At 40.7% G+C, this 25,458-nt stretch overlaps 1 protein-coding gene across 1 annotated transcript in view; it reads right to left on the bottom strand.

Annotated features, from left to right (window-relative positions):
• Positions 1–25,458, bottom strand: part of PCDH15 (protocadherin related 15) — a 1,392,890-nt gene that overhangs the window by 507,469 nt on the left and 859,963 nt on the right. Inside the window, exons 7-8 of the mRNA XM_065552026.1 lie at positions 22,704–22,864; positions 16,837–16,992 (exon numbers count right to left, since the gene is read on the bottom strand). Of these exons, the coding sequence (XP_065408098.1) occupies positions 16,837–16,992; positions 22,704–22,864 (317 nt within the window). The remainder of the gene's footprint in view (positions 1–16,836; positions 16,993–22,703; positions 22,865–25,458) is intronic.

Here is a 25,458-nt window from a genome sequence, read left to right as displayed (position 1 = left end):
GGGGCCGCGACTGGGCTCGCCGCCCTCCCCGTGGCGCTCCGGCCGCTGGGGAGAGCGGAGCCGCGGCGGGCTCGCCGCCCTCCCACCAGCACTCCGGCCGGTTGGGGAGAGCAGCCCGCGGCCGGGCTCGGTGCCCTCCCCTGCCGCACTGGGGGGAAAGGGAGGGGGGCGGCGGGAGGCTTTTTTGCCTGGGGCGGCAAAAAAACCAGAGCCGGCCCTGACTGCTTCTATCCGAGATTGTGGCAGAAACGTCTTTTTTTTTGTGCAGTGCCCAGCACAAATATGCCACAATCACAGCTGACACCTCTGGGAGCTACTGTAATATAAAAAAATAACTTGACATAAAGATGTTAAAACTTCTAACCCTACTTCTTCCAGACTTTCATTTTGGAAAAGTTAATGGCAAATCTCTCAATTTTCTCTTATATTAATTTATTCAGTGCCATAATTTGTATGGTGATTGTGGACAAATTAAAGCCAACATCCAACCTATACCAAGTTATAGTCCAAGATCCTGATTGGGTATCTGGTCCACACAGGCAGACTTCTGTCTGTACATGTGGAATCCACTGGTTTCAGATGTCTGACTACTCAGATCAGATTGCTGGATCAGTGAATTAGAGAAGATATGATTAAAAAGGGCTATGAAACACTTGGAGAGTAGAGGGAAGAGAAGACAAGTCTTAGGGTATGTCTACACTACGGGATTAATCCGAATTTATATAATTCGAATTTGGAAAACAGGTTGTATAAATTCGATTGTATACAACCACACTAAGCACATTAATTTGGTGGTGTGCATCCATGTACCGGGGCTAGTGTCGATTTCCGGAGCGTTGCACTGTGGGTAGCTATCCCATAGCTATCCCATAGTTCCCGCAGTCTCCTCCGCCCATTGGAATTCTGGGTTGAGATCCCAATGACTGATGGGGCTAAAAACATTGTCGCGGGTGGTTCTGGGTATATCCTCCCCCCTCTCCAGGAAGCAACGGCAAACAACCGTTTCGCGCCTTTTTCCTGGGTGAACGGTGCAAACGCCATACCACGGCAAGCATGGAGGCCGCTCAGCTCAAGACAGCAGTCATGAACATTGTAAATACCTCGCGCCTTATCGTTCAGTTTATGCTGAACAAGAACCTGGAAAACCAGGCGGCGAGGAGCAGGCTACGGCAGCGCGGCGAGGAGAGTGATGAGGATATGGACATGGAATTCTATCGAACCGCGGTACCCGGTGCTTTGGAGATCATGCTGTTAATGGGGCAGGTTGTAGCCGTGGAACGCCGATTCTGGGCCCGGGAAACAAGCACAGACTGGTGGGACCGCATAGTGTTGCAGGTGTGGGACGATTCCCAGTGGCTGCGAAACTTTCGCATGCGTAAGGGCACTTTCTTGGAACTTTGTGACTTGCTTTCCCCTGCCCTGAAGCGCCAGAATACGAAGATGAGAGCAGCCCTCACAGTTCAGAAGCGAGTGGCGATAGCCCTGTGGAAGCTTGCAATGCCAGACAGCTACCGGTCAGTCGGGAATCAATTTGGAGTGGGCAAATCTACGGTGGGGGCTGCTGTGATGCAAGTAGCCAAAGCAATCACTGAGGTGCTGCTAGGAAAGCTAGTGACTCTGGGAGATGTGCAGGTAATAGTGGATGGCTTTGCTGCAATGGGATTCCCTAACTGTGGTGGGGCGATAGATGGAACCCACATCCCTATCTTGGCATTGGAGCACCAGGGTACCCAGCACATAAACCGCAAGGGGTACTTTTCAATGGTGCTGCAAGCACTTGTGGATCACAAGGGACATTTCACCAACATCAACGCGGGCTGGCCGGGAAGGGTTCATGATGCTCGCGTCTTCAGGAACACTACTCTGTTTAAAGGGCTGCAGCAAGGGACTTACTTCCCGGACCAGACAATAACGGTTGGGGATGTTGAAATGCCAATAGTTATTCTTGGGGACCCAGCCTACCCCTTAATGCCATGGCTCATGAAGCCATACACAGGCAGCCTGGACAGGAGTCAGGAGCTGTTTAACTACAGGCTGAGCAAGTGCAGAATGGTGGTAGAATGTGCATTTGGCCGTTTAAAAGGTCGCTGGAGATCGCTATTGACTCGCTCTGACCTCAGCCAAAGAAATCCCCCTAGAATCGCATGCAGCTCGGCGTAGAAGCGGCATGTCCGCGGCTCTGACCCGGAACGACCGTTTGCCTCCTTTGTTTTTTGATAGGCTTGTCTGAGCTCCTTGACTTTCACGCGGCACTGATCTGAGTCCCTATTGTGGCCTCTCTCCATCATGCCCTTGGAGATTTTTTCAAAAGTTTTTGCATTTCGTCTTTTAGAACGAAGTTCTGCTAGCACTGAATCCTCTCCCCATACAGCGATCAGATCCAGTACCTCCCGTATGCTCCATGCTGGTGCTCTTTTTCGATTATCGGCCTGCATGGCTACCTGTGCTGATGAGCTATCTGTGGTCACCTGTGCTCTCCACGCTGGGCAAACAGGAAATGAAATTCAAATGTTCCCGGGGCTTTTCCTGCCTACCTGGCCAGTGCATCCGAGTTCAGATTGCTGTCCAGAGTGGTCACAATGGTGCACTGTGGGATAGCTCCCGGAGGCCAATACCATTGCATTGCGGCCACACTAACCCTAATTCGAAATACTAAAATCGATTTTGGCGCTACTCCGCTCGTCGGGGTGGAGTACAGAAATCGATTTAAAGAGCCCTTTATTTCGAATTAAATGGTGTCGTTGTGTGGACGGGTGCAGGGTTAATTCGAATTAACGCTGCTAAATCCGATTTAAAGTCGTAGTGTAGACCAGGCCTTACAGAAGTAAAGCTGTATGCTTGCGTTGGTTAGTAAATGCAATCATTTTGAAGTGGGTCATTTTGAAGTTTTATTCTTCTTATGTACTATTATTTTGGGAGGAACTTGGTGAGGGGATAAATGAGAGGGAAACTGAAAGAACTAGGCCTTTCAGAAGATGTCTCAGAAAAAGTGTTTTCTGTATATCATAACTGTCAAGGCTGGGGCGTGGGCAGCCTGTGTGCACTAGTCTACTAAGTTGCAGTCAGGAGACGAGTAGTAGGATCAGGATCAAGCCAGGTCAGGATACCAGGAAGTCAGGGACAGGCACCAAGTTGCAGGTAGCAGGCAAATAGAGTTGGGGGCAAGCAAATAGCAGAGTCTGGGATGAACCAGGGTTGAAAGCCAGAATTTAGGGTCCACAGCAAAACAAGGTCTGAAGCATTCTTATGTAGGCAGCCTACATTGTTGCTCAGACAGCTCCCTATGATGGCTTCCTGGTAGATATACCACCATAAGCCAATCAGTGGGCTGTGAGGTGCTGCCACCCAGGACCTGCTGGGCAGTACTTCCTGCAGAGCTTAGCTTCACAGGGCCTACAGGTGAAACCCTGACTAAGCTTCCAATGGTGATACGGAAGCATCAGTAGCCTAGCATCCCTATAGTCCCAGATTCTACTCCCACAGATTCTTACAAAAACATTTCAAGTTTTCAGATATTAGACGGCATGTATGGAAAGAGACTGCCACCCATTCCTGAATTTAAAGGAGACTTTGAAATTCAGATATATTTGACCATGTAAATTCTTCTCTTCTCTTTCTGTAACACTTGATGTCTTCTAGTGTGAATGAAGATGAAAGCCTATGCACAATGGTACAAAACAAGAGAAGACATGCAAGATATATTGGGTCCAGTTCCTCCAGGGCTTTCTTCTAAAATATGGGGTTAATTTGAAATTTATAATTTTAACATGACAGAAGAGCAGATTAGCAAGATTGGGAATTATATTAAAATTAAAATAGAGCTCTCTACATTTTTAAAATATTCCTTATAATGATTTGTGGATAATTTAAACATAAAAAAGACTTCAAATATGAGAAATTCCATTCATTACAATGATTTCCCCCTTGATTCATAGATTCATAGATTCATAGATAGATTCATAGATTCTAGGCCTGGAAGGGACCTCGAGAGGTCATCGAGTCCAGTCCCCTGCCCGCATGGCAGGACCAAATACCATCTAGACCATCCCTGATAGACATTTATCTAACCTACTCTTAAATATCTCCAGAGATGGAGATTTCACAACCTCCCTAGGCAATTTATTCCAGTGTTTAACCACCCTGACAGTTAGGAACTTTTTCCTAATGTCCAACCTAGACCTCCCTTGCTGCAGTTTAAACCCGTTGCTTCTGGTTCTATCCTTAGAGGCTAAGGTGAACAAGTTTTCTCCCTCCTCCTTATGACACCCTTTTAAATACCTGAAAACTGCTATCATGTCCCCTCTCAGTCTCCTCTTTTCCAAACTAAACAAACCCAATTCTTTCAGCCTTCCTTCATAGGTCATGTTCTCAAGACCTTTAATCATTCTTGTTGCTCTTCTCTGGACCCTTTCCAATTTCTCCACATCTTTTTTAAAATGCGGTGCCCAGAACTGGACACAATACTCCAGCTGAGGCCTAACCAGAGCAGAGTAGAGCGGAAGAATGACTTCTCGTGTCTTGCTCACAACACACCTGTTAATACATCCCAGCAGGGCCGGCTTTAGGCCGATTTGGCCGATTTCCCCGAATTGGGCCCCGCGCCTAAGAGGGCCCCGCGCAGATCGGGCAGCGTCTCTGCCTGAAACAAAGCTCTCCCGGAAGTAGCAGCTGTTGCTGCTAGGAAACCAGAGACGCTGTGCTGGCCGGCAGAGGGCTAGAGCTGAGGCAGCGGCTGTTGCAGGTCGGGAGGGGGGGAGAAGGCACATGTGCTTTGCAGCCTTCCCCTCCCCTCCCCCCAGCACTCACCTGGAGGAGACGCTGAGGGGGCTTCCTGTCCACTGGGAGACAGGAATCTCTGCAGTGTGGACCTCACTCACCTGAGCAGCTGCTGGGGCTTCAGTCGGTGAGTGTTTGACCCTGTGATTCCCCCTAGGTGTGTAATATTGGGTTGGTTTTGTGGTTTTTGGTGGTGGTGCTGTTTGAGGGTGAGTTTGTGCCTGTGTCTGTTTCAAAACTAAACTCGGGATCATATAACCCAATAAACCCAGGAAGAAAGCCCCGAGCCAGTACTTAGTGCTGTGAATTCCAGGTGAGAGAGAGAGGGGGGTTTGGATGAGGAAATCAAATACATCAAGAGGGGAGAATGCGAAAGGTCTGCAATACGTCAGGCTGAGACTTTTATCTCTCCACCCCCCGAGAGAGGGGAAACTGAGGCACAGAGTGATCTGATTTCCTTCCCCAAATTATTTTGCAAAGGAGGGGGATGGGGGCTCCTATCCAAACCAGTTCCCTTCCCATCAACTCTGCTTCCCCTGCTGCAAGACCGCTGTAGGGCTGAATATTTCCATTAAACTCTGGCTCCTTCCTTTGCCCTGCAACAATAAAATAGACCGGCTTTGGGGGGGAGGAATAGCCCCCCCCCCCCAAAGCTGTGTGGACATAAAGTTTTTTTGGGGGGGGAGGGGGGCACGATAATATTCCAGATCAATCAAACACCCAGATCAGCCTTCTAGCCATCCAGCAGCTCTAGGGCAGGGAAGGAAGGTGCAGAGTGGTCGCAAAACAGGGGTGAAGTTGCAGGTCAGCAGGGGGCAGGGCCTGCCCTGGGGTGCACAGAGGCTTGTGTCCCAAAGGTGGAAGTTGGGGACCTGGGGACCGCTGCGATGAGAACAGGCCCCAAGGACTCTAGCTGGAAGCAAACCCAACCTGAGTGAAAGGGGGGGATTTTGCTGGCCAGCGAAAGGTCTCTCATAGCTGGTAGCTGTGAGCCTACAGCTGGATCAGGGTCTCTTTCCCTTTTCGGGGACACAGGAGTGTCTGCCCCATAGGGGAGCCCAAAAATGAATTTTAGGTATACTGCCTCCGCCATGGTCAGTGTCCAAGTCTCTGGCAGTAAGTTCAGGAGGAGGGTGTGACGTTGTGCAGTCTATATGGTTTTATAAAAACATGATAATAAGTGAATATAATGTAACTGGGATAGTTTATAAAAATATAATAAATGAATATAATGTAACTGGGATATGCTTCATGCAAAAGGTCTCTTGTAAGCTATCATTACAAAGCTTATAATCTACTGAGTGTGATCATCCTATTTGTATAAATGTATCACTCTTGTATCTAAAACTAGAAATATGAAATATAACTCTGTGGGCCTATTGTAATTATGCAAAGTGTGGGCCATTAATGGTGGTTTGGAATCTTGATGACTCCCATTGACCAGGACCATTATCCGCAGATGGCTGTGTTTACCTGTTAGTCTTTCTGTATATGTGTGTGCTGGCAAGTGGGTAATGAAGTCTTGCAGTGACATGTAATCATGTCACCTGAACTGGAATCCATCTTTAACCTGGTGCTTTTCCAGTGAGGGGGGTTGGAAACCCAGAGGGACAAAGGGTTCCCGCCTTATGCAAAAGATATATAAAGGGGTGGAACAGAACAAAGGGGGGAGAGGAGCCATCATGAAGAATCCCCTAGCTATCACCTGAGCTGGAACAAGAGCTGTACCAGGGGAAAGAATTGTGCCCAGGCCTGGAAGGTGTCCAGCCTGAGAAAAAACTTACTGAAGCATCTCTGACGGAGCCAGGCGGCGCTGGGCGGGTGAGGGGGCAATTTTATATTAATAAGGAAATATTTTATAAATTAAACATTATTGAAGAAAATCAGTTGTACAAATATCCAAACAAATTATTTTCCTAATATGAAAGTGAAAATCTATAATTATTCTTTTAGAATGTGGTGACGTCTATCAATATGGGTAAGAGATCAAGAGACATTGGTAGAAAGTACCCAAGTGGGAGTAAGAAAAGAGCCACATACAAGGCAAAGGCAGTTGAAAGACAGAAGCAAAAGGGTGCTTTAAACAAGTATTTTAGCAGACCTGATTCTACTGTTGAGCCAGAAGAGCTCCGTGAAGATGCAGATATGGTTGAAAATTCTCCAGTAGAACATATGACACAGACCGAGAACGACAGCAGTGACAAAGAATTTGAAGAGCCAAATCAGTCTGAAGAAGACACTCAAGACAATCACGGTGAAGAGAAGACTACGAAAAGGATTGTAACTGATGCTGAAGGTACTGAGGGTCAAGAATGCTTTTCTGATAATAAAGATGTGAGTGATTTAAATCCAGAGCAGAAAGGCAACTTCAACTCTGCTGACCAGATAGAAATATCTGATGATCCTGCAACTTGGCCAGAATACATTAGCCAGCATATCAGGGAGTATTTAATAGAACAAGGGCCGCCTAAAATTATTGTAGAAGATTTCCCTAAAAATAAGATTGGGAAACACTTTTCAAAGTTTCACTGCAAAAGGAAACTTTCAAATGGTGAAATTGTACCTCGTCCATGGGTGATATACTCAGTGTCAGCCGACAAGATCTTTTGTTATTACTGTAAGATTTTATGCAATAATGTGACAAGTTCATTAGCATCTAATGGTTTTAATGACTGGTCTAATATTCATACAAGATTGGCCGAGCACGAAAACTCAAAAGGACATTTACAAGCTATGCTTAGTTGCTGCAACCTTCAGCAAAGGTTATCTGCTGAAAAAACCATTGACTCAATACAACAAAAACGTATTGACCAAGAAGCAAAACGCTGGTATCAAGTTTTTGAGAGACTAGTCGCTGTTGTTCAGTTGCTAGCAGAACGAAACTTATCATTTAGTGGGTCGGATGAACGGCTGGGAACATCATACAATGGAAATTTTCTTGGAGTTATTGAATTACTGGGAAAGTTTGACCCAGTGATGCAGGAACATTTACGAAGAATCAAGAACAAAGAAATACATGACCATTATTTAGGAAAAAACATTCAAAATGAAGTTATTAGTATTATAGGGAATGCTGTTAAACATGAAATAATAGCTCGAATTAAGGCTGCTAAGTATTTTACTATTATACTCGACTGCACTTCTGACATTAGTCACCAAGAACAAATGTCATTGACAATTAGGTATGTGGCTGATGGTGTATCACCAAATATTCCGGCAGGAGTATATGAACATTTCATTAAGTTCATAGTAGTAGAAAGCAGCACAGGTGAATATTTGTACAATACCCTTTTAAGAGAACTCGAAGACCTGGGATTGGACGTTGCAAATATTCGTGGGCAGGGCTATGACAACGGTGCAAATATGAAGGGAAACATATCAGGTGTACAAGCACGACTTTTGAAAACAAACCCAAGAGCTTTTTTTACACCATGTGCATGTCACAACTATAATCTCATTTTGGGAGACATGGCCAAAACATGTCCAGATGCGATGAGTTTCTTTGGAGCCTTGCAGCATATTTACGTCCTTTTTTCTGCATCTACTAAAAGATGGACTATTTTTAGAAAACATGTTACTGGCCTTTCTGTAAAGCCACTTTGCGAAACACGATGGGAATGTAGAATGCAAAGCATCAAAGCTCTGCGGTACCAAGCAGGGGAGTTTTATGATGCACTTGTAGAGGTAGCAGAAACAACCGATGATGCTCAAGCAAAAAATGAAGCTGAATGGCTGGCTATTCAAATAAAGGATTATAAGTTTTTGGTTTCACTAGTTTTCTGGCATGATTTACTTTTTCAAGTGAATTTTGTGAGCAAAGAGCTACAGAGTGATACAATGGATATTTCTGCAGGAATTTCTTCATTCAAAAAGCTTTGTAACTGGTTAAAAACGTACAGAGAGAAGGGTTTTCAAGAAGTGTTAACTGGTGCCAATGAACTTGCCAAAGATCTAGATGTGACTCCAGTATTCCAGACTAAACGCTTGCGCAAACGAAAAAAACAATTTGAGTACGAGTCTGCAGACGAGCCTTTTTCTGATCCAAAAGAAGCTTACAGAGTGCAATGCTTCAATCAAGTGTTAGACAAAGCTTTACAGTCACTTGAACCAAGGTTTGAACAGTTACAAAAGCATGTGAGTTTATTTGGATTTTTATGCAAATTTAAAAATCTTCCCAAGGACACCATACAAAAATCTGCTGCAGATCTGGAACTTGCATTGACAGATGTGAAACTAGTGCGGGAAAACGAACAAGTTTCAACTGTAAAATCAGTTGACATAAATGGCTACATGCTTTCTGAAGAACTGGAAGCGTTAAAGCCAATTCTTCCATCTGATTGTAGAAACCCCCTAAAAATGCTTCAATTTCTTGCATATAATAACCGATCAACAGCATTCCCAAATTTATTTATAGCAATTCGAATCTTCCTGACTATTCCGGTAACTGTAGCCTCAGGAGAGAGGAGCTTCTCGAAGCTAAATCTAATTAAAACATATCTGCGATCAACAATGCAGAAAGACCAATTAAACAATTTGGCAATCATGTCAATTGAATGCGAAGTAATGAAGAGCTTAGAGTTAGGCAATATACTGAAAGATTTTGTCAAACAAAAAGCAAGGAAGATAAAGTTTTAAAAACATATAGGTGAGATGTACAATAAAGTTCCTCTTAATGAACTTGATATTTATAATATATGATGCAATGTATGTAATATATAATTTTGTTATTATTTATATAGTCATGGAAAGTAAATAATACATGGAAGAAACGAGGGGGGGGTTTTTAAGTGTTTTTTTTTTTAAGTCATCCCTGCAGGGGCCCCGTCGAAACTGTTCGAATTGGGCCCCGCACTTCCTAAAGCCGGCCCTGCATCCCAGAATCATGTTTGCTTTTTTTGCAACAGCATCACACTGTTGACTCATATTTAGCTTGTGGTCCACTATAACCCCTAGATCCCTTTCTGCCGTACTCCTTCCTAGACAGTCTCTTCCCATTCTGTATGTGTGAAACTGATTTTTCCTTCCTAAGTGGAGCACTTTGCATTTGTCTTTGTTAAACTTCATCCTGTTTACCTCAGCCCATTTCTCCAATTTGTCCAGATCATTTTGAATTATGACCCTGTCCTCCAAAGCAGTTGCAATCCCTCCCAGTTTGGTATCATCCGCAAACTTAATAAGCGTACTTTCTATGTCAATATCTAAGTCGTTGATGAAGATATTGAACAGCGCCGGTCCCAAAACAGACCCCTGCGGTACCCCACTCGTTATGCCTTTCCAGCAGGATTGGGAACCATTAATAACAACTCTCTGAGTACGGTTATCCAGCCAGTTATGAACCCACCTTATAGTAGCCCCATCTAAATTGTATTTGCCTAGTTTATCGATAAGAATATCATGCGAGACTGTATCAAATGCCTTACTAAAGTCTAGGTATACCACATCCACAGCTTCACCCTTATCCACAAGGCTCGTTATCCTATCAAAGAAAGCTATCAGATTGGTTTGACATGATTTGTTCTTCACAAATCCATGCTGTTCTTCACAAATTCCCTATCACCTTACCACCTTCCAAGTGTTTGCAGATGATTTCCTTAATTACTTGCTCCATTATCTTCCCTGGCACAGAAGTTAAACTAACTGGTCTGTAGTTTCCTGGGTTGTTTTTATTTCCCTTTTTATAGATGGGCACTATATTTGCCCTTTTCCAGTCTTCTGGAATCTCTCCCATCTCCCATGATTTTCCAAAGATAATAGCTAGAGGCTCAGATACCTCCTCTATTAGCTCCTTGAGTAGTCTAGGATGCATTTCATCAGGCCCTGGTGACTTGCAGGCATCTAACTTTTCTAAGTGATTTTTAACTTGTTCTTTTTTTATTTTATCTTCTAAACCTACCCCCTTCCCATTAGCATTCACTATGTTAGGCATTCCTTCAGACTTCTCGGTGAAGACCGAAACAAAGAAGTCATTAAGCATCTCCGCCATTTCCAAGTTTCCTGTTACTGTTTCTCCCTCTTCACTAAGCAGTGGGCCTACCCTGTCTTTGGTCTTCCTCTTGCTTCTAATGTATTGATGTTTCTGATAGTGTCCAATAAATTAATCTTTGACCACAAATAGTTTTCTTGTACTTATACTGTCTATAATTATAAAATGCATGCAAGAGTATCTAGGATAATCTCCATTAGAATAGATTTCTTTCTGCCAAAGTTTAGAGGTCATACACACAACATCTGTTTTTTTAGTGTCTTGATATTAATTAAAACACAAATATTTTCATTATACCTCATATGTAAACCAAAAAGGGAAACAGAAAGGCCATAGATAATTCAGAAACAGTTTAGTACACTCTTGTGGTTTAAACTGGAAAAATGTTGTATTCTGCTGGTAATTGACACTATCAATAACTTTTTTTAATTACTCTCTAAAACCTTCAAGAAAAAAAAAACTATCACATTTTGGGAACATAGTTTTTTAATTAATGAGAACATTAACCCAAAGGGTACTGCTGAAAGGCATTGGGATGCCATGTCAGACGATATAAGCATAACGATGATTAAGAAAAATAAAGTAATAAACCAGAATTTCAACTGGTAACAAGAACTGCATCTTTGCCCAGTGATGGTACAAATAAGTGACCATAAGATAGTTGTATCATCTCGCTAAAACTTTATATTATTATTTAAATGATACGTTTTTCTCTCTGCCTTTTACGTCAGCTGATAAGAAGAAACTGTTGCTGCTTTACATTCGTTTATAGTATGACAATGCCGGAAACATCACCTATCTCTTGTTTTACTGTAAAAAATTATTAGAAACCCTTTGGTGGCTCACATCATATGGGCACTTGAGATTGTGGTGTGTATTTCCTTGATGTGGGGCAAAAAATGCCTTTATCAGCTAACACTGTAAAGGTAGAATCCACAATTACCATATAGAGATAGATTTCAAAACAATGTTTTATCCTAAGAAGGTCCTTATCAGTCTCATACAAACAGTGTTTTGTGACCTCCAAATGCATTCACAAAAAGGAAAGCTATTTGGTGTGTGTTGATAGATAATTCTAGTCAAACTTTCCACTTTGTACAAATACTTAAAAGATGAAGTATACTGTGCAGATGAAATGTATTGTTTCCCACAAGTTTCTGGCACACTTTTTAGGGTTTCAGAGGCTGCCTCAGCTAAAAAGCTACTCCAGGCATCTAAAACCCCTGTACTTGCCAGTGGGGATGCAGAGGTGAATAGTCACATATAAAATTTGATTCCTAAGAATAATGCATTTAAGTGTAAGTTTTAGAGTCTGCTCCTTACTTGCACAAGCTAACAATGCTTATTCTTATGTTTGCTACCAGGGTCCTCTTCTAAATCCTATTTTGATCCCCTTTAATTTTGCCAGGGAAAACACCATCCCCCGGCATCCCTCTGAACCATTTCAAGATTATAGTCCAGCCACAAGAGATTTCTCCCCCGCCCCACTTCTTGTGCAAAGATTGAAGGAAATTGCTCTAACAGTTTCACAGTTGAAGGCAATTGATATGTAATATGTTTAGATTATTCACAGTGTGTCTAAGTCCTTTTGTGTAACTAGAATTTCAAAAATACTTAGTTTTTAGGACATAAAACTTGGCATTCTCCAAAATCATCTACACCAGTTAGTTTTTCAATCTACACTGGTTTTATTTATGTAATTAAAGATGGTTACATTACATAAGAACAGAGGAACTGAATTAAGATTGTACAGCAAACATAAGTATGACTGCTCCTAATTTTGGAGTGGTTTACTTTGCAATCCTAATGTTCTTTTTACAGTGAGGTGGCTTTCAATGTAATTTCTTAAGTTTTACAAAAAGGAAACTGAAACCCCACAAATGTTCTACAACGTGGAACCATATTGCCCTCCACAAAGGTCATTAGTAGGTTAGAACCTCTAGATTCACAGCACACAGAATTCACATATTCACTTGAGCTAACACAGTAACAAGCAGTAGTAGGTTGCTATCTTCTATATGGAGGAACATACTTTGCCAGTAGGTTTCACAGATATTTGCTTACAGTAGAGGAATGGATTTCCATTCCATACGGCTAAGGCACTGCATTTAGCAGTAGAGGAATGGTGACACTCAAGAATCCAGGGTTCAGTTCCAGGTTCTGCACGTGAATGTTCTCTAGTAGTCAGAGACCTTTCACTGTTCTCCACATGCTTCTATTGCTGTACTCGTCCTTTGGCTCCTGCCACATCCCCATGTTGCTCCTATTGCCCCCCTCCCACCAGCTTCTGTCTATGTCCCTTCCCCCTCAGTTTCTATCCATCTGTCCTCCAGTTCCTACTGCCCCCCTCCCATCACTCCTAGTATACTAATTTTTCTCCTACTCATCCCTTTGTATCCATGTAAAAGTGTTTCCTCCTGCTCCCTTCATGCTTGCGGATGTAAGGGTTATTATAAGGGGGCATTGAGAGCATAGGAGAAAGGATGTTTCAGCAACAATGATCAAAAACGGTACCCTGAGGCAGAGAGCTGGCATGGGAAATTTCAGCCCAAATGATTAAAGTTGTAACTGAAAACAGAGTCTTATAATAGAAGTTTTAGGTAATCTTAATGCTACCAGTGCTGCCTATCACACTATGTTTATCTTATTTGTCTTATTTGGGGGGAGGGATAGCTCAGTGGTTTGAGCATTGGCCTGCTAAACCCAGGATTGTGAGTTAGGGATCTGGGGCAAAATCAGTACGTGTGTTATGCTCATACAAAGCACACGGGATCTTTATAGAGGAAGGTAAATACACAGCATTTATTGAGAATACCACAGTTAGCATATGCTTTTTAGAAACACACACACACACACACACACACACACACACGTAGTCCTGCAATGATGTTTATAGTCACCAGTCCAGAGTCTGGATCAATCTAGTGGCCAGCCAGATTGGTCGCAGAGGGGAGCGGGGCTCTCTCGGTCGCGATCCGATGCTCCTGGAGTGTGGCAAGACGAACCCAAAGTCCCATGGCCAAGCACCCTGTTCTTATAGATTTTTTTCTCTGTTGAAGCCTATGGATTTTGCTGTGTTAGTTTGTGACCGGTTACTTCTTAATTGGTGTAAACATTCCAATACACCTCGAGAGGGTCATCCTGTCCTTTGTTCCGATTTAATCAATTGTCCTTAGGGGTGCCAGCCTTCACCTCAGGGTTGTCAATCTGCCCTGCATTATGGATGCGCGTTGATGATTCTTTGATGTCCTTTAAGTCTCTTCACTCCTTCTTCCTTGACTCTGGCTATAACAATGGTCTTCACACCTTATCTTTTCCTGATGCATACATTCCTCATTCACACAAACAGATTGAGAATACAAACAGTAGTATTTTATATCGAGCAAAAAGGTATTGCAAATTAAACCTTGCTAAGTTTTACAATCAATAACCAAGACAATTTACATTGAGACCCAGGCCTTCAATGTTCCTCTAGTCTACTTAACATAGACACAATAGAGGATCCTGTCTCTTACTTACTAAAACCTTAAAACAAAGAAATGTATATTTAACTAGAGTGCCTAATTTGTAATACATATAGGAAACCATAGTAGACATTATAACTTATCCTAAAACAAAAGGGTGACCATAATCAGTCATAAGGATTGTTCTGGTCTGTCATTCCTTTCTGCTATTCAAAAAGGGTGGCTGACAGGATGAAATCAAATCATACATTAATTCTCATAGTACATTATAAAATCCAGCTTCTACACTTGGTCCTGCTAGTGAAGGCAGGGGGCTGGACTTGATGACCTTTCAGGGTCCCTTCCAGTTCTATGAGATAGGTATATCTCCATATATTATTATTATTTGAACACGCATACTTAATCCTCCTGTTTTCTTGAAGCAAAAACAAACAAAACAGAAAAACTACTACTAACCTTTCTGTAACTGTTGTTCTTCAAGATGTATTGCACATGTCCATTCCAATGTAGGTTTGCATGCACCCTGAGCACAGCTGCCAGATTTTTTTCCCCTTAGTGGTATCCGTAAAGTCGGGTCCAGCACCCTCTGTTATCGCATGCTCATAGCACTGGTATAAAGGGCCCTGTCGACTACAAGCAGCAAGAAGAAACTGAAGGGGCACACGCATACCTACACTGGAATGGACATGTGTAAGCAATCGAAATAGTAGTAAACTTCTACCCATACATTTTACTCCATTGCAGGAAGAAGATAGTCTCAAAGAACTTTCTGGTCAGAAGTCTAAGAAACCACTTGTGCCTTGTACTGTCACCCTCAGCATGCTTTCTTTTGCAGGTGGGTTTTAAGACTTGAGTTTAGGCTTATAAATATTCAGTTCCTTTTTATTAGAATACCCAAGTGCCTGGAAAATATACATTTTGGGCTACATTCTCATTTCAACCACAACCGCTATCTGGTACATTAGTGACATACAGGGACCATAGCAGTAGGAAAGGGCTACAGGGAAATTCCTCCAGGGCAGGAGTAGAGATGGGCTGGCTGCTCTGCCTGGCCTTATGATGCCACCTTCCCTGTCTCCATAGCTCTTGTTGTAATAGCAGGGCCTCACAATTGCTGTAATGCTGAACCACTCTGATCACTGGAGCAGCCCAGAATACAGGAGAGGTATAAAGCTACCTTTACTTCCCTCCTGTGTGCTGAGAGGCCCCAGCACAAAACCACACCTGTTATCTGCATATACATTTTTATTGTGCTTGCAGAAGTACTGGATGAACACCTCAGATTCAAGTTTCTTTATTAAACAGCTTTCCCCCCCACACTCACCCACTTCTGGCATGACAACTCATGGTTATTCAGAATGAGGGAAATTATCTGGGGTTGATAGTCAAGATGTCTCAGTGTCTTCCCATTGACTTTAATGCCTCCACCCACCCCAGTCTTTCCCTAGGTTGTACAATGAATGGGTACTTGAAGTCAGTTTTGTGTAAACAAATGGTGTGGGAGGTAGCCCCTCCCTGCCTGATCGCTCTACCAGCTTGTTGTGAGGTGATGCTACAGTTGCACTACAGTTGCCATTTTCTATATATATGTATATACACATACATATATTCTTAACCATGGTCTGTACATATCTCATAAAGACCATCAAGTTCAGAACATTACAAGCTTTCACAAAAGGCCTTACTCAATATGGTTTTATAGCACAATCACATAGTATGCAATCAGTTGGTTTAACTGCTTATTTTTGGTATTTAAACCTTCTTTTCTCCCCTTGGGGTGTCTGGACCTTGATTGTCATGCCCACCAAGCTGAGTTGCCAGGAACTCTTACTCCCTGTGCTGGCTACAATTGTTATCCAATACAAGGTTAATATATACAGTAAGACAGGCAGAGGAGAGAAAGTAAACAGAATAACTTAGTTTTCACAAATATAGCAAAATCCATCCCTCAATTCCCCAAACCTCAGATCTCTTGTTTATTCAGTTAGTTTGCAGTTCTGATCATTTCCTGACACACAAACAAGATAAGTCAAAATAATTCCATTTGTGAGGCCACTTAATGGACAGAATAGAAGTAAATTAAATGTTTACACTGAAATATAACTTTGTCAAAGGATTATTGTTTTTTTCTTTAAAAAAAATGACTCCTGACTTGGCATTTGTTCCTCAATTTTGCCTCTGCCTTTATGTAGTAATAGGAAAGCATTATCCTGTGACACTATTCAATTCTGTTGATATGATTATATATTCAATTTTTTTTTATTGCACTTTAACTGATGCTTTTATTCATTGTGATCCAATGTCAGGATCTGGTTTCTTCAGCTAATGACTCCCTAATGCTTAAAAGCTAAAACTATACAAGCACTCTGCTGAGAGGTGTGCCAAACTTTCTGCTATATTTGCAAATGAATAGCTTACATATTAAAAACTCCAATATAATAATCATGCCACAGCTTCTAGAAAAAAATATCTAGAAACAAAAGGGTTTCTTACAATTGAAGGTTTGCTTTTTAAATGAAAACATGAAAGAGGATGGGAAGAAGCATTTTCCAACTGTAATCTACACCAAGGAAATGGAGTAAAGGAAAAAAAGAGATATTAAGTGAAGCTGACCTCATTTACTGCCACATAGTACCGCTGCTTCTGAAAGCGAGGGGAGTTATCATTCCTGTCTCTCACCACAATCCGTACTTCGTGGTAGATAACGGTGCCAACTTTTTTGTTAATGCACTGGACTTGAACCACAATGGATTGAATCGACATTGGTGGCTGTAAATGAGAAAACACATCTTTATAATACACAGAAAGGTGAGGCATAGTTAAAGAAGACTCAGCTTCTTCACTACCGTCAATATGGCCTATTTGTTAGTCTCTAAGGTGCCACAAGTACTCCTGTTCTTTTTGCGGATACAGACTAACACGGCTGCTACTCTGAAACCTGTCAATACGGCCTATGTTTACTATAGACAAATATGTTTTCTATATCATTCCATTTACTCTTATTTTACATTTCTTGATTAGAAAGTTTCTCAGGGACAGTGCCCTGAACAAAACAACCTAGACCTATTTTTGCAACACGTTTTTTTTTTTAAGTTATGTAGAACCAACACATGCCTCTCAGATAGCTTCTCTTGCAGCTTGTCGGTTCTACTAGCATGTTGCTGCATATTTCAAAGTAAAGATAGTGATTTTTAAAAAATTATTATCAATTGACACATTCGGAGGACAATAAAATGACATATCTTTTGTATGAATATTCAAAATATTGCAAAAGAGATTGATAAAATATATGCCTTTCCATTACAATTTCTAATCCCATTTTGAGTAGTAGTGTTTGAATTGAAAGGTCACACAGTTCTTGGAAACAGCATCAAGTGCACTAACCCATCACTTACAGTTGACAAGTATTCATAATTTAAAAGCAGCCAGGTCACCTGTAAGGGTAGGCACTCCAGAGTCCAGCTCCTTCTACAGCTGTAACTAGCACTGACAGAATTTAGCCAGCAATACATTCTAGAGATAATGGATCACTACTCTAGATAAGAACTTCCTGTGACTAATATAACATACATCCTAATCTTACATTCGAATAGATTACATTCTGCAGTATAGGAAGGTCATAAATATGTCAGCAGCAAGCATGCTTAGTAGATTAGTGAGATTTTAGGGACTGAAAAATGCTTATGAATGTGTTTGAAAAAAATCAGGGATTGTGTGTCAGAACTAAATCTGTAAATCAGTCAGGCTAATTTAATTTTCTTTTATTTCCTTAAATAGGTTCATTCAAGTAAGTACAATAATGATAAATTTTACCAAATGTTCCATTAGTTACCAATGCTAACATCTACAAACACAAACATTTGTTTTTCTTCTATATTAAATACACACAATTTAACAACAAAGTCTGGGCATACTGGATCTATTCAGCAATATAGCCAGTTTTTACATTACATTTTTACAAGTCATTCAGAGCTCAAGATACAGCTGTTTCTTATATGGCAAGCATATTAAGAGACAGTCTTTAAGAAATGCATAATTTACTTGATAAAATTAAATAGTTACTAAAGCTGTGTTACAATGTCAACATATTTATTCATATACTTGAAAAAATCCCAAAAAACCTAATTCCATAAAAATGATTTGTGATATTGTGAAAAAATGGGCCTTAAGTAAACAAGGGGTGATGTCTTTCTGTTAAATCTCATCTTTGGATTCCTACCATTCCCATGTGCTAGATCTCAGGATACTCAAGAGACAGCTTTTTTTCTGTCTCTATTATTTTCTATGACAGCAGCTGTGCCCTAGTGAGGACCTCTAACTAACAGCTTCTAGATTAAGTAGAACCTCAGAGTTATGAACTGACTGGTCAACCATACACCTCAGCTGGAACTGGAAGTAGATAATCAGGCAGCAGCAGATAAAAAAAAAAAAAAAAAAGACACCTCCCTCCCCCCCCAAAACCCCCGCACCAAATACAGTACAGCATTGTGTTAAATGTAAACTAAAAAAATAAAGAAAGAGTTTTAAAAAAAGATTTGACAAGGTAAGGAAACTGTTCCTGAGCTTGTTTCATTTAAATTAAGATGATTAAAAGCAGCATTTTCTTCTGCATGGTAAAGTTTCAAAGCTGTATTAAGTCAATGTTCAGTTGTAAACTTTTGAAAGAACACCTGTAAAGTTTTGTTCAGAGTTACAAACACTTCAGAGTTATGAACAATCTCCATTCTCGAGGTGTTTGTAACTCTGAGGTTCTACCATACAAGTATCTGGAGATTGTCAGTGCATTGTCAGTGCACTGACTCTTGACTCTGAAATTTGCTGTCCCAGTTGCTCTGACTGAGCCAAGGTATATTTATCTTTTACATATTAGATAAAGCCCATATATTTTGCTTAAGGGTGCAGATGATCTTATAGATATATCTATAGACTCCAGGTGAGTCTATTTATGTGGGTATTGATATTCAGTGCATTCTTTCCCCATCCCCATTTTACACAAGCACTCAGTATGTTGGGGGTGCATCAGCAAACAAAAAATTAACTTTAAAAACAAATAAGTGACCCAATCAGCATAGAGCTGCAGCCCAGGTGACATCCTCAGGGCCATACAGGTAGTATATATGTGTGGATGCAGCCCACATAACACAGAGAGCTGGATATCTGACCCACTATAGTAAACAGGTTGGGAACCAGTGCCTTGGACTGTTCAGAAAAAGTACACTGTTCATTCTCACAAATTCAATTGGTTGAATCAAATAAGATCTGATCCTCCTCCCTCAAAATAGTAAAACAACAAACAACCTTGGAAACAAGCTAAACCCAAACTTTTTAAAGCTTCATTTGTTTAAAAAAATAAATTAAAAACACTCCAGTTATTGCTCTTATGTTATAAACCGACACGTGCTCAGTTTCTTCAGAATTCAATGGATCCTTCAGGTATTCCTGTTTCTGAAGAGGAGTTGTGTGGCAGGGCTCTTGATGGAGGCAAGGATCTTGAAGATGTGAGGGGACCCCTACCTAAATTTTTCCACTGGGATTTTTACATTTTCTTTAGATTTTGACTTACATGAACTCTCAAACTGAGGCCACATGTATTCTCAAAATATTTCTTTTCCCACTCAAAGAAATTTGTGAGGCAAACATAAGGAATTTCACTCCACACTCATACTTTTGTATTTGACCATTACTAATATTACATAATTAATTAACTGTAAAACAAGCAATGGATAGCACCAAAATCATAACAGTAGAATATGCTGAAAATATTACCAATAAAATAATGCATAAAAAGCCTAAAATAAAGGTATATCCATTTTCCACATAGTGAACTATTTGTTTCTCTTTCTTAAGAATGTTGCCATGGTGGAGAATTAACATAAATTCATAGCACTATAAACCACTTTCAGCTGCAATCAAGCCATAGTTAACCAATATAGAACAGCAATCAGGTCAGGAAGTTCTCTGACTAGATAGTGTATGGCATATGGAAGGTACAGGTATTCACATTACATTTTGAAAGGCATGTTTATCAGTCTAGGCTAGGTCTAAATATAGTCACCTCCACTTCAGTTACAGTATATCCCTGACAGTGAAGCAGTGCTTTTCAGAACACAACTTTTATAATTCTGTAAACACAGTTACTTTAGCACAATCTGGAAGTGCTATGGTTATAAATAAAAAAAACAGTCTAAATCTCAATATAGCACTGACAGAGCTATGCTAAGTAAAAAGGTTGAATCAAGACCTCTTTCTCAGTTTTCAATATCCACATGAACAGAGATCTTCAGCTGGTGTAAATTGGCACAGTGACTTGGATTTCAATTAAGCAGAGGGTCTTGCTCAAAACAGTACTTTTTTTGCAGAATGTGAAAATTTAAAATAACCCAAAGGAAGAGAGAAGAGACTAAAACAATTAGATTTTAAAAATAAATCTGTTTTTTATAAAATCAAGTCATTGCACCAGATGACAAAGTTCAAATAAATAAGTCTGTATTGGACAAAGTGTTTTTAAGGGGACACGGTGAAGGAAAATAACAGGGGTTGGTATTGATCTATAAAAGCCTATGTTGTTTAGATCATGGCTATTTAAGATACTCTACCCTCCTTTAATTTAATGTTCGTGTGCTGTCCTTAGTGTCCAAATTCACCCACTTTCTGGGGTATGTAGGTATTGTTCACTTAAACAGAAACAAAAAATAAAACTTAAGTGTGCTCTGAGTTTGTCTTCTTCCTACAGTTTCTCCCTGGCCCTAGTTAGAGCTAATAGAACTCACTTAGTGCGGTGAGTTAGGAAGAATAGTTCTGCATGTCTATGCTGGGTTCTAGGATGTCAGGTTCTATTACAGTCTGTCTCCTTATAGTCTGTCCAAAAACTGAGCTTATATGAAGCACAGGGAATGCTCCAAGGCCTATCTACATATGTCTTTATCCAAAGAGATTATCTAAGAGGCACTTGAGTTTCTTTGTTGGGAGGTTGGTAGAGTTCTCTGTGCCCATTCTGCTGTGTGTTTCTTTACGTGACTTTGCTAATTATGTACAGATGCTTAGAGAATGTGATGGGTACACTTTGCAAATGAAAAAAAATTACAAAATAAGAAAAATTGAAGTAAATTAGGCAAATTTATATATGTAAATTAAATCAGGGATAATTTAAATAAAACTAGACAGTTTTTTTTTTACTCTTCATTTTTACTCTTTGTTTACTTAATGCACTTATTTCACTATGCACAATGAAAATAAACTAGTCATTTGGGAACTAATCCATGCCCACTCCAACCAACAGAAAGATTCCAGTTGACTTTAACAGGTTTCAGATCAGACCCTTTCACTTCTGTCTATAGTCAGTTTTGAGTTGATTTTACATTCAAGTACCTTGTATTAACACACTGCTACAATGACAGGTGAGCAAACATGTAGGGGGGATACTGATTTGTTTTTAGGGGTATTTTTATTGAATGAATTAAATATCAATGAAAACATTCCTGTTGGCCCTAGATTTTGCAAAGGTTTGTTTTTACACAACCCAAATTTGATATGACAATGCTCCTTTAAGATGTGTGAGGACTAAACACAGGGGAACAACACAAGGTATAAACCGGTGTTCTGAGTAAGAACACAACATCTCAGATGCTTATTTGAATCTTCTGAGGTCCTCTTACATGTACATAATTGGGCTCTAAGTCTCACAAGTCTAGATTCACACAATATTTTTGTTACTCCTTGCTTCTGGCAGGACTAGAAGTGCCCCAGGAGAGGACTCTCATGAGGAAGGTATTTCAACACTTCTGCTTCCATCCAGAATCAGGAAACAAAGTTATGTGAAAACAAAAATAAAAATGTGGAGGGGAGAGAAAAAAAATCTACCTCAATCTTTTTTTAAAGTTGGGTTTAGGTCAGTTATTACTTTATTTTCGCCAGCTCATATACCTCTATTTGACTGAGGTCTCAACTTGTTTGTTGTACAAACTTTTATGCATTTACCTTGACAGACATCTGTAGCAGGTGACAAGTTAACATCAGGAACCAAGTTAACTTGCCCATGTATCCTTTCTATATAATCTAGAAAGAGAACTAGATGAATTTTTCATCTCCTTGAAATTATTATGTTTATAATAAATCTTGAACATTAAAAAGGGAGTATGCAACAATACATGGCACTATTAGCTTGTTATTGAATGTATATTACCACGTAGGTACAACTTGTAAATGTGAACTTCCCATGCTGTTGAATGTATTGATTATGTCTTGAAATACCATTAATTTAAAATAGATGCAGAGATGTCTTCTGTCCAACAACATAAAGGATAATCCCTGGTATGTCTATAAAACAGCGAGTCAGAATGTTTCTGTTTCCTGGATCCTGTTACTACTTTACATATTTTTTTCTAGTCACCCTTAGAAAGCTTTCCATTTCTAACTATTAAATGCTTGCTTCCCTGGTCCAAGATTTAGAAGGGAAAAAAAGGTCTGGGAAATAAACTAACATCTCTGTCCAGAAGTCGTCCAGTACTGTTTAGGTACAGCCTCTGGCTGATGGGATCCAGAATCACCCAGTAATCAATGTTGTCCTTCAATGATAGTTCAATAGTGGGATCAGTCCCTCCTGCTGTCCCTTTTATCAGCATACTGTCCACTAGGATAGTGCCTGCAAGAAAAAAATGGATAAAAGAGAATATGTTCATATATGTGTACTATAAAGCAAATTTCAATGCATTTGAATAATTCACTTTCATTCTTGTTCTTTTTTTTTAAATATTGTAGATTTAATTGGTATTAAAAAAAAGAACATTCCACTTCAAAAGACCCATTTTGGCTAACTACAGTATAAACTATTCCAGGAACCTCTGAAGTAAACTCTTTATAAAAAACACTGCAAGTTTTACCTTGGTGATTAGACCCACTATCTAGGTTCTTATTTTCTGTTAACATCATGATTTCTGGCCCCCTGCCCCCCGTCATCTATCATCCAACATTATCATGAACAAAGGAAAATACAGTAACTCCTCACTTAAAGTCGTCCCAGTTAATGTTGTTTCGTTGTTATGTTGCTGATCAATTAGGGAACATGCTCGTTTAAAGTTGTGTAATGCTCCCTTCTAACGTTTTTGGCAGCCGCTTGCTTTGTCTACTGCTTGCAGGAAGAGCAGCCCATTGCAGCTAGCTGGTGGGGGCTTGGAACCAGCGTGGACCGGCAGCCCCCCCATCAGCTCCCCGCTCCCCTAAGTTCCCTGTGCAGCAGCTGCCCAGCAGGCTAGCAATTGCAGCTGCCCCTCCCCCCACGGCCATGTGCTGCTGCTCCTGCCCTCTGCCTTGGAGCTGCTCCCCGAGACTCCTGCTTGCTGTGTGTGTGGGGGGGGGGGAGGGAAGGAAGAGGGGGGCTGTCAGGGTGTCCCCCTGCTCCTGCACCCTGCTTACCCCATCTTCCATAGAGCGGGGGGGACACACCAGGGCTCAGGACGGAGGGAGCTTGCAGCAGCTGCGGTACTTAAAGGAGAAATGCGCCTATCTCCCTCCATTCCTGCTGCCATGTAGAGTGAGAAGTTAACCCTTGAGGGCTCAGCCAATTGCTAGTTCATCATTTAGCAATAAGGGAAATATCCCACCCTCTGACTCCTCCACCTCAACCAAGCTTCACAATCATCATCACTGTGTACCAGTATTAAATTGTTTGTTTAAAACTTTTAGTGTGTGTGTGTGTGTGTGTAGTCTTTTGTCTGGTGAAAATTTTTTTCCTGAACCTAACCCCCCCATTTACATTAATTCTTATGGGGAAACTGGATTCAATTAACAGCATTTCGCTTAAAGTTGCATTTTTCAGGAACATAACTACAACATTAAGTGAGGAGTTACTGTACTGTTAGAGAGACTGATATTTCAATTCAGTGACTAAGGCTTCTGATGGAAAGAGTGCATCAGAAAATAGATGAAGAAAAAGAAAATAGAAAATAGAAATAGAAAAAAGAAAATAGAAGAAGAAAAAGAGAAAGAAATAAAATGTAACAGTAGTAATGCATAGTATTCTTCACTGCAATGTAAGCCCAGGGTTAGTAGAGCTTGAGTTAGCAGACCTTGTATTTGCTAACCTATGGCTTGAGTGTCTACATTCATTTGTAACCCCAGGTAGGATGGATGAACCCTGGGTCCCAACCTGGGGCTCCAGCATCTAAACTGCATTAAGAGAGCCTGAGTCCAATCACCCTTATCCCAGACTTGTTAGCACCCTCCAAAAATGTGACCACTCTAACCTTTTGTTCACAGAGTAATGTTGGAAAACTTGACTATCCACCAAACTTGACTGTCTAGAAGAGAAAATAAGTTGGCCCATCGGATTGGGGGATACTTTTGGCAGACTCCCAGAGGACAAGTCCAGTGGGGCTGCATCCACACTGCAAAGGAAAAGCGTTTGAACCCTGGGTGTCAGCTTGACTTAGGCTTGGGCCCTCCATGGTGCTGGGGCTCTGGGTCTGAGCCCTGGGTTAACACAATGTGTATAGAGACAGAAGAGGGGGAGATTAGGCTTGACTATGAGTTCCAAGCTTGGATTTAAACTGCAGTGTAGACACATATACAATATCCATGGAAAGATTTCATTTTTTGTGGAGATCCATAAGAGAAAAACAAATTGTAGCATAAAGAAATCAAAAACAAGACCCTACAAAATAAAAGCACTGCAATTTTCGCTTCTATTATGCAGCATTTCTGGGGCATTCAATTAGTATCATACATTAGTCTAATACAGATAATCTGTTTTCACTCTTTTCCCCCCACCCTTTCTTTCTCTTTTGGTTAAATTATTTCCTAATAGTTTTACATAGTTAGCAGCTAGTGTGCATTATTTAATTAAAAGAATCCAGGTGATGGAGAATTTACTCCATTTGATTAACAGTTACAAAGATTAACTGCCCTCACTATTGAAAATTTTACACTTGAGGTGGCTGGCAGTCCATGCATTTGCCTAAGCCAAGAAACCTACAGAAATCAGCCCTACCCAACCTTGGCCTTCGACAAAGGAGATAATAATGATGACAACTGTTAAATATTTGCATCTTACTTCCAGTTTGAAGCTACTCGATCTTGTTATACATTTGTCTGCTAGATAAAAAGTCCTTTAAAACCACATAATTTGATTTTAGATTTTGTTAAGGCACCCGACATTCCTATGTTCTTAAAAGAAACTTTCATTTTGCATTTTTATATAAATCCATGGTAAAGGCATTTGAGATTTCTTGCTAAATTATA

This window comes from Chrysemys picta, chromosome 7 (genome assembly GCF_011386835.1).
Source record: "Chrysemys picta bellii isolate R12L10 chromosome 7, ASM1138683v2, whole genome shotgun sequence".
Lineage (NCBI taxonomy): Eukaryota > Metazoa > Chordata > Testudines > Emydidae > Chrysemys > Chrysemys picta.
Note: the sequence above shows the minus strand (reverse complement) of the source record. Positions and strands in the feature narration are given on the sequence as shown.